At 42.3% G+C, this 13,868-nt stretch overlaps 1 protein-coding gene across 1 annotated transcript in view; it reads right to left on the bottom strand.

Annotated features, from left to right (window-relative positions):
- Nucleotides 1–9,727, bottom strand: part of LOC138720366 (uncharacterized) — a 55,388-nt gene extending 45,661 nt beyond the window's left edge. Inside the window, exons 1-8 of the mRNA XM_069856555.1 lie at nucleotides 9,556–9,727; nucleotides 9,286–9,386; nucleotides 7,688–7,757; nucleotides 6,124–6,254; nucleotides 4,417–4,505; nucleotides 3,015–3,114; nucleotides 1,765–1,808; nucleotides 508–585 (exon numbers count right to left, since the gene is read on the bottom strand). Of these exons, the coding sequence (XP_069712656.1) occupies nucleotides 508–585; nucleotides 1,765–1,808; nucleotides 3,015–3,114; nucleotides 4,417–4,505; nucleotides 6,124–6,254; nucleotides 7,688–7,757; nucleotides 9,286–9,386; nucleotides 9,556–9,727 (785 nt within the window). The remainder of the gene's footprint in view (nucleotides 1–507; nucleotides 586–1,764; nucleotides 1,809–3,014; nucleotides 3,115–4,416; nucleotides 4,506–6,123; nucleotides 6,255–7,687; nucleotides 7,758–9,285; nucleotides 9,387–9,555) is intronic.
- Between the last annotated feature and the right edge of the window lie 4,141 nt (nucleotides 9,728–13,868).

Here is a 13,868-nt window from a genome sequence, read left to right as displayed (position 1 = left end):
TTGAAAGGACTGACAGCTCAGTACATCCGTGGAGATCAGCTCATACAGTAGGAGAGGACTTTGGCATACATTCATCCTTATCAAAGTAAATTACATAAAATTTATGAGTGAAATGTCAGCCACTCTGATCTAACTAAAGACTGATGAAATAGTATCCAAAATACGCATATTGTCTTTTCCATTACAATCATACATGCAAACCAATAACAAAACTTTCAAAAAATCATATGATAAAAGAGGAAGGAAAAGAAGTCAACAGATTTTATGTTTTTTTCAAATAATCTGCTTCTTAAGTTAACAAAGAAACCCCCCAGTTTACCAGGAAGGAAAATTGCAAAAGGGAGAATAGGGCTGTAGAAGAGTAACATTAAGGTGGAAAAGTGTCAAGCAGCCCATATTGCATTCAACAAAAGAATAAAGTACAAACAGTTTTCAGGACAGAGACGTAGCAGGAAACCTCATCTTGAGTCCACTACAAACATACATGCTGATGTCATGGTCACCTACCAGTCTGGTACTGCATGCCAGTCAGTAAATATTCCACCTGTACACTGAGCACCGCATTCAATGAGATGACCTGCAAGGCTGGAGAAGTGGCATTCAATTAAATAAATATTCTGTAAAATCAAGTTCCACAAATAAAACTTTAAAATACCATAATACAATGGAAATAAAGCTAAATAAAAGAACATGATTTTTTTTCTCTATAGGCATCCAACATATTTATAAACTACACACTAAACATAAAGGAAGATTCTTAAATATGAATGTAGTAAGAGCTGAAAGAAGTAACTTTCACAGAAAGAGTCAAAAGAATTTCCTGAAAAAAAAAATTAACACCTAAAAGATTATCTGACAACAAAACACAAGTTTCATTGGTTGTTTCAAGAAGTCTCAATCCAAATTCAGTACCTTAGCAGTCTGTATTTTGTGTAATTAAATATGAAAAAAAAATTCTAAATACAGAGTTAGAAGATCTCACTTCCAATGTGAAGGACAGAATGTATTACGATGATGTACTATGATTTTTCAAATCTTTGATTGCGGTAATCCGTGAACACTCAGAACTAAGGGGAAAATCATCATCTCTCCATCCTCCCAAATTCAGTGGAGCCACAGTTGCTCTTCACATTTATTCTCAAGCAACACAAGGACCAAGCATACTACTATTAGGTGTTCTGGGGTTACCTAAGTAGTCACTTACTTTTATGGACTTCAACACAGTCAGATGATGCAAGAAGTTAAACTAGACAACAGAATTTTGACCTATACTTTCTGCAACACATTCCTAACCTCAGGACTTATAACTAGGGTTTTCAAACAGAGTACTGACACTGAGCTTCCGCAAAGCCATTCAAGGATGCTAACTTCTGACTGAATCTCCTTCTGTGCACCTTTGAGGACAAGATACGTTACATCTCAAATATCAACAGTGACGGCCAAATAGAAAAAGCTGGAAATCACTGGTCTGTACTTTAAAGATTTCACTCTTGACACAAAATAGACAGGAAGAGAAAGTTAAGCTGTTAAATAAGATCATTCACTCTTTTTCTCATCTTGTTGTTTTAAGCTGGTTCCAGAATGAAGTTTCTATAGTGTCAGTTTCAAGTGAGAGAATATTAAAAAGAACCCAAAGCCTAACAAAACCATTCAGTTAAATTAATTCAATAACATGCAAAATCACTAAGTGCTTAAAAAGTTATGTTCTCCTGATATTATATGATATGAAATATAAATTTACCCATTTCTTCTTATATCATTTACCTTCCCGCAGCTAGCAAGTCAAATTCATCCCTATTCCAGCCAAACTAGAAGGAAAAAAAAATATTCCATATATAAGTTTCATACAGTACAGAAAACCGCACACAGCAAGTTCACAGCTCTGAGTAACAACGCATCAGATAGATTTCTGCAGTTAAATAGACATATAAAGAACAACAATCAACAAGTGCTGTACATGGATTCAAGTTGTTATACAGTAAATTAGTAAAAGACCTCTGATGTCTTTCAGTTTTCCTCTTATTAACACACCTAAATAAATACAAATTCTCAAAGCCACACGCTTTTCCAAAAAAACTGGAGGTGCAATACTCATATTATTCAAAATTTGCATAACACAGAGGTTTAAAATCTAGCACTATTTTGTGTTATGTAAACAAACCACTGTGTTTTCAACTTTGGAAAATTATCAGTTCCTGGAGTACTACCAGTCATCCTTAAAAACTGTAAGTATGGTTTCTGTTTAACTAGAAATTATCTTTCCCAAGTTGAAGTGAGGAATATAGTAATTTTTTCTTATTTAGAACTTAGTGGAAAACTCCCTAAAACCTTCCAATAATTTAGATAAGGCCTCTGTGGAGTAAATAATACACATTGACAGATATTCTGATATTGTAAACAGCTAGCAATAATGTAACAAGTCATAATGGCAATCATAAATGGGAAAGTTTAATTCTAGATTAGGCAATGTTTGACATGCATGAAGTCAGAAGAACACAAAGCTTTAGAAAGGATGTTTGTAACTAGGCACTAACACATACCCTCATATTTCTTTTTTTAAATATGTAGCGAAAGAAAGCTTCCATATTTCACAGTTTGTGATCATTCACAAAAATGTATAACCTTTTCAAAAAACTTCAGAAAACCATATATCCTGCTTGTAACTCGTTGAGTCTCAACATAATATTTCTTAAATTCCTTAAATTTCAATTACTTAAAATAAAACTGCTTGCCCACTGAAAGAGACCAGCCTTGTGCCTTGCCCCTCCCAGCTCAGGCCCCAACAAAAGCCAAAGTGAGCCTACCGACACCACCTTGTGGTAAAGAAAATATCCCTGTTATAAATTTGAGAGAAGTGAAAGCTAGCAATTTTTCACACATGTAAGTTAAAAAAAAAATTAAGGTGCTCATTATTTTTAATTTACATCTACATTTTCATCAGGAGGAAAAGTCTGACAACGACTGCTGAATATCCAGATATGTTCATTATCATATAGAAATTAACTTGTACTTACAGAATGAATGAGCGGTCCTAATACAATCGCACTGTCAACGCATCTACCTGTCACAACAATATCAGCTCCAAGGTCAAGAGCCCTACTTATTGGTCTTGCGCTAAAGATGATAAACACATAACAGTAAGTACTTCTGATTTTTTTAAAGCATAACTTTAAAAAAATCCGTCCCCTGCCACACATAGGACCAAAAAAAACTTTAAAATCCTATAGGAAATCAACTTTAACAACCAACCTGTCATTTTTATACACAACAAGAATACTTTAAAAAGCAATCATCATCAGGTCAATTTCAGGTCTATTTTCCTAAGTGTTTTTAGAACTTGCAGTACCAGCAAACTTGAAGAAGAGCACTGTGCAGTCATTATTTTCAAAGCAACTTGGGCAACAATTTTTCCAGATTGGTCAGGTTAAGAGTCAGTCCAGTCAAAATTAGTCAGGCATGAAAAATATTCATCCATACGAACAACTTGAGCTTATACATTTTAGTGAGCAAGATCTGACCAGAGTGTGGGGCTCTTGGCTCCATGCTATCTGCTGGATCCTTCCATTCTTTGTAAAACAGGCAGATTGTAAGAGATGGCAGATTGTGTGCACAGACTTTAGAAACACACCAAACAGAAATACAGGAGGGATGATATATGGGCATTGGGGCATGGAAAAGCAAAAACAGCATCACCAGGATCATCAGGTGAAAGAGATGCTGGATACGGGGAACACCTGACTCTTATCCCATTACTTAGTCCTTCTCCCTTGATAGGCATGATTGACATCGATTCATCTGAAGAAGTTGATGGTGACAATTAAAAATGCAACTGCTCACAAACAGGTAGTTAAAACACCTGCATTTAGAAATTCATGGGATAATCTAATAAATGGAAAATATATTAGTATCATAAAGAAGGTAAGGGAGACATTTCAAAACAGTAGTCTATCCTGAAAAGCCAGCTTCCAAAATTTCTGCCCTACAAAGCCTGATGGACAATTCAGCACAACCTAATGGAACCTCCTACAGGACTCAGAGCACGTCCCAGTAATTTAATTCCTCTGTTGTGCTTCTCTACTGACAACATCCTAAACAACTGCTCCATACAGCAACAGTATTTTCCACATATGAAAGAGGATTTTTGCAATCGTTTTAATCAAACTAAAACTATTTTCGCTTGACTTAAAACCTGAAGATTCACAGGAGATGTCATGCTAAGGAGTCACAACTGACAAGTTTCCAAACTAAAAGACTGCTTACAAGTTACAAACAATTATTTTTTTCCTGACTGCCTGAATAATGCAAAGGTGAATCTCCCATACTAGGTGGTTCCACTTGCAAAATAAAACTATTTAATGTAGTCAATGTGTTAAAATTATTTTTCCATAATAAAAATAACTTGTTAAAGTAACTCACCCAAGATACGCGTTCATACTATGAATGCCCTCTGGAAATTGTTTGCCACTCTCCAAATCAGTAATACCAGCTCCTTTTAGGTTTTCTTTCTGTTAGAAGTCAAACAAAACAACAAATCTATGAGTATTCTGCAGTTATCTACTGTAAGCCTTTTATTAGGATCAGACAATAGATCCACTTCAACTCCAAACAAAGTATAATCATCAAAATTAGCAATAAAACAAATCAGTCAAACAGCTAAAAGTCCAAGACACGCTTTTTACCATAGTTTTCCAGTACACAGAAAAAGAACTCAGTCTTTAAAGAATGCTAGTCCACTCACACATGATTAACAACAAACTGACATATTCCCTAGGTTTTTAAATTGTTTTTTATTGTTGTAGGACTAAATAAATCAAACCTGGCAAACAGAAATGTGTCTGCCGTAACGGCAGGGGCGCTGTGGACAGAAAAAAGGCTAATTCTGGAGCTCCAGGGGACTCTTATGATACATTGTGTTTCCAGAGAGGCAAGTACAGGGGTGGGTGGTTTTCATCATGCATTGAGAAACCATTTGATCCCAGGGCCAGCGATTGCATAGACGCTATGCCTAATGCTAGTTACGCAAGGGATATATAGTGTGGGAAAAAAACTTGCAGTTTGAATTAATTTTGTATTCTACCAAAAGCCTCCAAACCACAAGTATTTCTTAGTGTAATTTGCAACGTTTGGTATCAACAGTACAAACTGCCTATAGACAGTAAAAGCTGTGTTATTCCTGTAAATTAAGTACTGACAATAGCACAGAAAATAATCCATTTCAGATTAGGAACATCCATACCAAGCTCAAATAATGACAATTTCACTGTTACATCAGTACTGATATTCTGGACGACTGATACTAAAGTAACCTCAGTAGGGCAGAAGTTTCTTGAAAAAGTCCAAGCACTGCACATAATTTGCCAATAAAGAATCTTACTTGACCATCTTCGACCTTCAACAGCATGCAAGGAGTAACAGAGCCTACATAGATAAATAATTTTCTAAGTTACAGGCAGATATTTAACCATAGCACAAACCTATCTCCTCTTAACCACTATCAGCATATAAAGTATTTTCACATTACATTTTCAGGTATGGCCAACGTTTTTTTGCAAATCAGACTTCATACATAAAGCTTCATCAAATAAGTAAAAAAAAAAAGCCATATATTTCTACCTAGATTTCAAGTGGGTTCTTCAGCATTACCTTACTGACTATAAACTAATAACTTAAAAGCAGAAAAGCAGCTACTTGCCAACAAAATAACAACAGAAAATGCCTGTAGATGACTAAAAACAGCCAGTAGGGAAGAACGTTTGAACACAAGGTAACTACATTATATTTAAATTTAAGAGTTTTAACATTCATGATTATTTAGTTTAGACAAACATACTCGGTTCTCTGGAAGTGCTAAGCAGACCTTAGATGAGATTCACAGTTTGCTTCAAGAAGATAAACAGCAGATCCACAGTCTTACAAAACTCATGCCTACCACACACTAAACACCAAGATGTGCCAAGAATTGTTTTCATGCATAAAGATATAAAAAAAATGAAGCAACACTTTTAGATGCATTCAATAGCAGAAGGTTACTACATAAAGTTACACAAAGTTCCTACAGGACAGTAAATGCCACCTTCATACACAATCCACTACACCACTAAGACTTATGACAAAGTAAAATACCTCACTCATAAGATCATCCCCAGCAACAACAGCTACTTTCAAATCGACATCTGCTTTCTTTGCCACTTCCTCAAGGGCAGCTGCACAAGCAAGTGGATTAATTCCACCAGCATTACTGATGACACGAACACCTAAACAAAAAAGACAAAAGACAAATTAAGTTCAGCAGCATCAACAACCACTTGTATTTTAAAAACTTAAAGCATGCTAAAACAAAAGCAAGACATCATCTTTGCAAGATGGCAGATACCTGATCAAGTAAAGTACTAAAATCACATTAAAAAGGACTTCATTTAAGCTGTGAATGCAAAACTGTTTACTGAAAAAATAATTTGTTATAGATATCTCTTATCGTTCCTTTATGTATGGAAGGAGAAAGTGACCAAAAAGACATACATGACGAGACAGTCGGACAGTTTCAAAACTCCTACACAGGAACAGTATTTGACATCAGTCATTCAAGCATCCATGCTCTCAAAACAAATACATTTCAGTAAGAATATGCATCTGTCTCTATAAATTCCAGACTGCCTTAGCAAGGTATTGGGTACTCAGAAGTAACACCCTTTCTCCTCCTAAGCTAAGAAAGCTGTAAAGCTAAAGTAATGTAAATAGGAAAAAAAAAAAAAAGTAATTGATTATAAAATAAGTGATACTCTAGAAGCACACAGGAATGCTGAAAAAGTTTAGATTGCACTGAAAACTTCTAGATCTCACGTTTCAGCAAAGATCTGTAAGGCTATTTTCCATTTACAAATTAAAGCTACAATAAGAAATACATGGAGGTATACGTATGTATGAGGTCTGACACAAAATAAACCCCAAGACTAACCCTATGACTTGGGAACCAAGAGCGGGAGAGAGCAGACAGACATGGTTATACAATATGTTCTAACCTGTCACAGTGAGACAAGGTTCAACTGACAGCTTCACCGAGTACGAGTGGACACACATTCAAATATAGAGGTTTTTTACTGTCAGTCAGTGTACAAGAGTGAACAGCGAGTTAACACCAAGTTTCCTTTTAAACTGAATAAACGTGAAGGAAAATTTTCAATTATTGACTGAGGCTTACAGTGAAGAGACCCTGAAGATTAAGTCAGTGCTTAAAAGGAACCCATTTTTTGTCTATGGAAGACATGAAAGCAAAATCAATGGAGATCCTCAACAGCCTTTTTAGAAACTGATCTGTGGAATTGCTTTAAGTATTCATAGCATCGTATGAAGCTGCATGCCAGCTCAGAAGACAATTATTTGAAAGTGATTGTAGTTGATTTTCTTAACTTGTTAAATAAAAAGAGTTACAGGCACAGTCTCCTTTTTTTTTTGTCAGACCTCATATTTGTAATTATAGCAAACGTATCAAACCCAACATAAATGCCACTATCACACCTGCACTTAACATCTATTACAATGGGATTGTTGCTGATGTTTAAAACATTACTCCTACAGGACAGCAAAATGCTGGGGTAAAAAGCTTCTGTTTATAGTTATACAAATCACACAAAACTCACCTAGCAAGTGAACTTAATTAACATACGAACTCACACAAAGGGTAACATACCTTTCCTATGTATGTCTTTTATATAGGGAGCCATGGCAGAGGAGACAAAATCGGGAGTGTAACCTAAAGCCTGAAAGAATTAAAAGCTGTTACCATTTGTTATGGTTAAGTCAACCCAATCCCTTTCCTTCGTTAACAGAAAAAACAGGGAAGAACCACCAGCTCTTAATAACATAATGCTATAGAAAAGGTCATGAATGCTTTTATTAGATGAAACTAAATTGTCCCCAGGGAAGTTGTGGATGTTCCATCACTGGAGGTGTCCAAGGCCAGGTTGGATGGGGCCTTGAGCACCCTAATCTAGTGGGAGGTGTCCCTGACCATCGCAGGGGGTGTTGGAACCAGATGATCTTTAAGGTCCCTTCCAACCCAAACTAGTCAATGATTCTATATGAAGGGGAAAGAATATATGGCAGGGGGAAGATGTAGACTAGGCATTATGAAGAAATCCTTCACGCTGACGGTGGTGAGGCACTGGCATAGGTTATCCAGGGAAGTTGTGGCTGCCCCCTCCCTGGAAGTGCTCAACACCAGTTTGGATGGGGCCTCAGGCAGCCTGATCTAGAGGGAGGGATCCCTGCCCATGGAATTAGATGATCATTAAGGTCCCTCCCAACCCAAACCATTCTATGATTTATTTTCATAGAGTTAGTAACATGCACTTGCAGCCCAAAAGGCTAACTGTATCCTGGGATGCATCAAAATAAGCATGGCCAGCAGGTCGAGGGAGGTGATTTCATACCCCTCTACACCAGTCTCGTGAGACCCCACCTGGAGTATCATGTCCAGTTCTGGGATCCTGAACATAAGGAGGATATAGAGCTGTTGAAATGGGTCCAGAGGAGGACTACAAGGATGATCAGAGAGCTGGAGCACGTCCCATACAGTGACAGGCTGAGATCATTGGGGTTGGCCAGCCTGGAGAAAAGGCGGCTCTGAGGAGACCTTATAGCGACTTTCCAGTACCTGAAGGGGGCTACAAGAAAGCCAGGGAGGGACTGTTTACAAAGGCTTCTAGTGATAGGACGAGAGGGAATGGATATGAACTGGGGAGGGGCAGATTCAGACTAGACATTAGGAAGAAATTCTTCACACTGAGAGTGCTGTGGCTGCCCCATCCCTGGAGGTGTTTCAAGGCCAGGTTCGATGGGGCCTTGAGCTCCCTGATCTAGTGAAAGGTGTCCCTGCCCATGGCAGGGGGGTTGGAACTGGATGGGCTTTAAGGTCCCTTCCAATCCAAACCATTCTATGATTCTATGAAAACGAATCACAGAATGGTTTGGGTTGGGAATGACCTTAAAGAAAAGCTGATGAACGCTTTTAGTGGATGAAACTGAATATATGAAAGTAAATCACAGAACGGTTTGGACCATAAGCGACCTTAAAACCCATCAAGTTTCACATCACACACACCCCCACACCACGGGTAAAGACACCTCCCGAGCGCAAGTAACAAGTAAAATCATAGAATAGTTTGGGCTGGAAGGGACCTCAAAGATCAGCAGAGGAATCCAATCGCCTCCACGGAGCCCAACACGCTTTAAACCGCCCCCGATGCCGCTGCGAGGCACAGGGAAGACGCCGCAGCCGCTACTTACGGGAGACCGGGCTCTGGCGGCGCTCAGCAGCGACACGGTGATCTCGGAGAGGTAGTCGAAGACGAGGAAATCCAGCTTCCCCCCGTAGAGCAGCTGCGGCACTGGCGGCGAGGAGAGAGCCCGCCCTCAGCTCCGCGGCCCGACCCGGCCCGGGCGCCGCTCCCGCCCCACCCGCACCACGGGGACAGACCGCGGCCACCCCGGACGCCGACCTCACCCGCCCCGGGACCTCGGGGACCTCGGGGACCCCCCTCCCCGCCCGCCGCCCACCTGCGGCCGCTGTGTCCCCCCAGAAGCCCGAGGCGCAGCCCACGCGCACGGCGGCGCGCGCGGGGGGTTCGCAGGCGGCGGCGGCGCCGCTGACACGACGGCGGCTCCAGCGGGTCGCGCGCGCCGCCCCCCCGCCCCGCGCCACCACGGGCAGCAGCGCCGCGAAGCTCATGGTGGCGGGAGGGACCGGGAGGGACCGGGAGACGCCTCGCCTCGCCTCGCCCCGCTTCTCCTCACTCCCCGCCCCAGTCCCCGGTTTGCGGCCCCAGCCCGGCCCGCGGTCGACTGGGCGGCTGGGGAAGTCGCGAAAGGCGCGTGGGAGGTGCGTGGGAGGGGCTGGAGAAAAGGGGGCGTGGAGGAAGTGTGCACGCCCCGGGTGTGCTGGGCGGGTGAGAGAGTCGTGGAATCGCCTAGTTAGGAAAGATCTCCTGCAGAGGAAAGAAGGACAAGACAAAGCCTGAGAGGTTACTGGAATGGATCCAAACATAAATTAATCTATTTTGAATTGAATATGTTGTAAAATCACAGAATCAAAGAATCACAGAATCACTAGGCTGGAAAAGACCCACTGGATCATTGAGTCCAGCCATTCCTATCTGCCACTAAACCATGCCCCTCAGCACCTCATCCACCTGTCTTTAAATACCTCCAGGGATGGTGACTCAACCACCTCCCTGGGCAGCCTTTCCCAGTGCCCGATGACCCTTTCTGTGAAAATTTTTCTCCTGATATCCAATCTGAACCTCCCCCGGTGCAGCTTGAGACCTTTCCCTCTTGTCCTGTTGCCTGTCACTTGGGAGAAGAAGCCAGCTCCCTCCTCTCCACAACCTCCTTTCAGGTAGTTGTAGAGACCAAGAAGGTCTCCCCTCAGTCTCCTCCACGCTAAACAACCCCAGCTCTCTCAGCCGCTCCTCATAAGACTTGCTCTCCAGCCCCTTCACCAGCTTCATTGCTCTTCTTTGGACTCACTCCAGAGCCTCAGCATCCTTCTTGTGGTGAGGGGCTCAGAACTGAACACAGTATTCAAGGAGCGGTCTCACCAGGGCTGAGTATAGAGGAAGAATAACCTCCCTGGACCTGCTGGTCACGCCGTTTCTGATACAAGCCAAGATGCCCTTGGCCTTCTTGGCCACCTGGGCACACTGCTGGCTCATGTTCAGTCACTGTCAACCAACACCCCCAGGTCCCTCTCCTCCAGGCAGCTTTCTAGACAGACTTCTCCTAGTCTGTAGCACTGCATAGGGTTGTTGTGCCCCAAGTGCAGGACCCGGCACTTGGCCTTGTTAAACCTCATCCCATTGGCCTCAGCCCAGCGGTCCAGCCTGTTTGGATCCTTTTGGAGAGCCTCCCTACCACAGATCAACACTCCCTCTCATCTTATTGTCATCTTCAAACTTCCTAAGGGTAGAGCTACCCTGAGCTGAGCTGCCCTGGTGCCTGCACTTGGGTCGGGGCAGCTCCTGTTGTCACAGAATCATTAAGTCAGAAAAGACCTTTTTTACGGAAAGGGTCAATGGGCACTGGAACAGGTCATTGAGCCCAGCCTTTACTTGTCCAAAGATAAATCATCCATGAGTACCTCGTCTACTCACCTCTTAAGAACTTTCAGGGATGGTGACTCCGCCACCCCCCTCTGCCAGTGCCTGATAAACCGTACAGTGAAGAATTTTCTCCCAATGTCCAATCTGAGCCTCCTCTGGCACAACTTGAGGCCATTCCCTCTCATCCTATTACTTGGGAGAACAGACCAACACCCACCTCTCAGCAACCTCCTTTCAGGCAGTTGTAGAGGGTGACAAGGTCTCCCCAAATGACAAGAGCTGTGGGAGTCCCAACACACTGCCTTTGTTCAACGTGTAGCACCCAGCAGAGGAGTATCTGGGATCGCCACAGTCCCGGATGTGCCTGAACTGGGTGCCTGCTTTGATTCTGGTTTGATCCTGGCCCACACAGGACATTGGTCGGTGGTGGGTGAGACTGGGGCTGCCACGTCCCCAAGGAGCTGCAGGGTTGGCAAGGGCACCGTGTCCTTGCTGAAATACAATGTCTGGGGGTTAACCCTAAAGCTGGAAACTCTGTTCAGAGCTGTGAAAATGTCAAAAGCCCATCAGACAGGCTAGTTGAAACGTTTTTATGAAACCCTTTCCTCCCCCCCAAATTAAAAAAAAAATACATGTGTCAGTTTTGACACGAAGGGTTTCTCAGGTCCCAGACTGAATTTTTAGTCAGTAGACATGAGGTAAATGTCACCAAATCAGCAAATTCCCCAGCATCTAAGGAGGAATGACTTCTCAGTCCTGAAGTTTGAAACCGAGGGCTCTCTTTCTACATCTCCACAGCGTCTAATCATGTAGATGTGCTTCGGGATGACTCCTTGTCTAGAGAAAATCCACATCATGGCTCTGATATGACAAGGATGGTGACTGAATATGAATCTTTGTGTTTGGATGGCAAGGGTTTGGTAGCTGGTGGTCTATAGGTGTGGCTTCTGCTGAAGGATGGTGGAGGCTGCTGATGGGTGCTAGAAGCTGAAGCCATCTGGCTGTCCTGGCTGCTGTTGGCCAGGGCCAAACCAATCAGTGATGGTACTAATGCTTCTGTGATAGTGTATTTAAGAAGGAAAAACAGGGCAAGGGGCATCAGCAGTGGAGAAAGGGGAGAGGCTTGGAGGGGACATGCTGGCTTCCCCTCATGCTTGTGGCAGGGTTGCCAGGGCTTGTTGGACTGGTTGGGCTGGTCTGACTCAGTATGGCAATGGAGAAAGAGAAACAAGAAACAGCCCTGCAGACACCAGATGCAAGAGAAACACATATGAAGGCATGACACATGAGAGAAACAATTATGAAGACATGAGCTGTAAGGAAAAATAGCACTGCATAGAATACTAAGGTTATCAGAAGAGAGGGAAGAGGTACTCCAGCCACCCAAGCAGAGATTTCCCTGCAGCCACAGGAAAGACGGTACTAGAGCAGGTTCCACCTGCAGCACATAAGGAGTCACAGTAGATGTCCACCTAGGAGGACCTCACATTATAGCAGTGATTCTAGTGCAGCCCATGGAGGACCTCACATTATAGCAGGTGGAGGTGCCTGAAGGAGGCCATGACCCCATGGGAACCCATACTAGGCTACTGGTCTTGAAAGACTGTAGCCCACAGAAAGAACCCATGTTGAGGAGTTCATGGAGGATTGTCTCCCTTGGGGGACACCCCACGCTGGAACAGGGGAAGAGTGTGAGTATTCCCTCCGCCAGAGGAGGAAGGAACATCAGGAATAACATATGATGAACTGACTTCAACCCCCGTTCCCTGTCCCCCTGGGCCTCTGGGCAGGGAGGAGGTAGAGAAAATCAGGAGTTTAAGCCCAGGAAGAAGGGAGGGATGGGAAGAAGGAAAAATCCTTTTTGGGATCTGGTTTTGTTTTTCAGTGTCTTGTTCTAGTTTGAATGGTAATAAATTAGATTGGTTTTTTTCCCCAGGTTGAGTCTGTTTTGCCCATGACGGTAACTGGTGAATGATCCCTCCTTGTCCTTGCCTCAAACTCCTTGTCATGCCATTGTTTCTTTAGATACCCCTCCCCAGAAGGGGGAGAGGTGACGAAGTGACCAAGTAATTCTTTGTTGCCCGCTGTGGGGCTCAAAACCACAACAGCCTTACATGCTGATTTGATGCAATAACCACTAGGTCTGCCTTAACACATACACTTTGATTCTAGGTGGTTTTGAATAATCTCTTGCAAATTAAACATTAATAAAATATGGGGTCTTTGCAGGAGTGCTGAAAAATACAATGTTCAGTGGGACACTGACAATACTAAGTACATGATGACGAGAGGTGGTTTTACTGATGTAAAAAGTAGCCATGTTGAAAATATTTCAATAAATACTCCATTATTTTAATAAATAAAGCATCCAATTAGACTAATTTCTAATTACCGTTGTAAATGATGGAGTTGAGAGAACACAGAAAGTAATCATTTGGTTCTTTACTCAGGGAGGTGCAATGTTTTCCTGTCACAAAAAAAGCCATAAAGCACCATATTCTAACCTTATCAGTGCCTGAAAAGTGATGAGTAATTACTATACGAAGTTGTTAAACTGGCAGACACAAGAAGGTCACAGAGAAAGAAAAGTTGGTTCCCTACACACAGAGAAGACCTAACTTTTTATCATTAAATTATGAAACTACTTCATTATGTTGAAAGCATGCAGGCTTTGAGTCCCTATAAACTTGTAAACATGTAAATAATCACAACGGAAAAAGAAAAAATAAAACGTGTTGTGTGTAAATAGCTCACTCCTGATAGCTTTGTCCT

The sequence above is a fragment of the Phaenicophaeus curvirostris genome, chromosome 4 (genome assembly GCF_032191515.1).
Source record: "Phaenicophaeus curvirostris isolate KB17595 chromosome 4, BPBGC_Pcur_1.0, whole genome shotgun sequence".
Classification (NCBI taxonomy): Eukaryota; Metazoa; Chordata; class Aves; order Cuculiformes; family Cuculidae; genus Phaenicophaeus; species Phaenicophaeus curvirostris.
The sequence above is the reverse complement of the archived record's forward strand: the minus strand, read 5'-3'. Positions and strand labels throughout refer to the sequence as shown.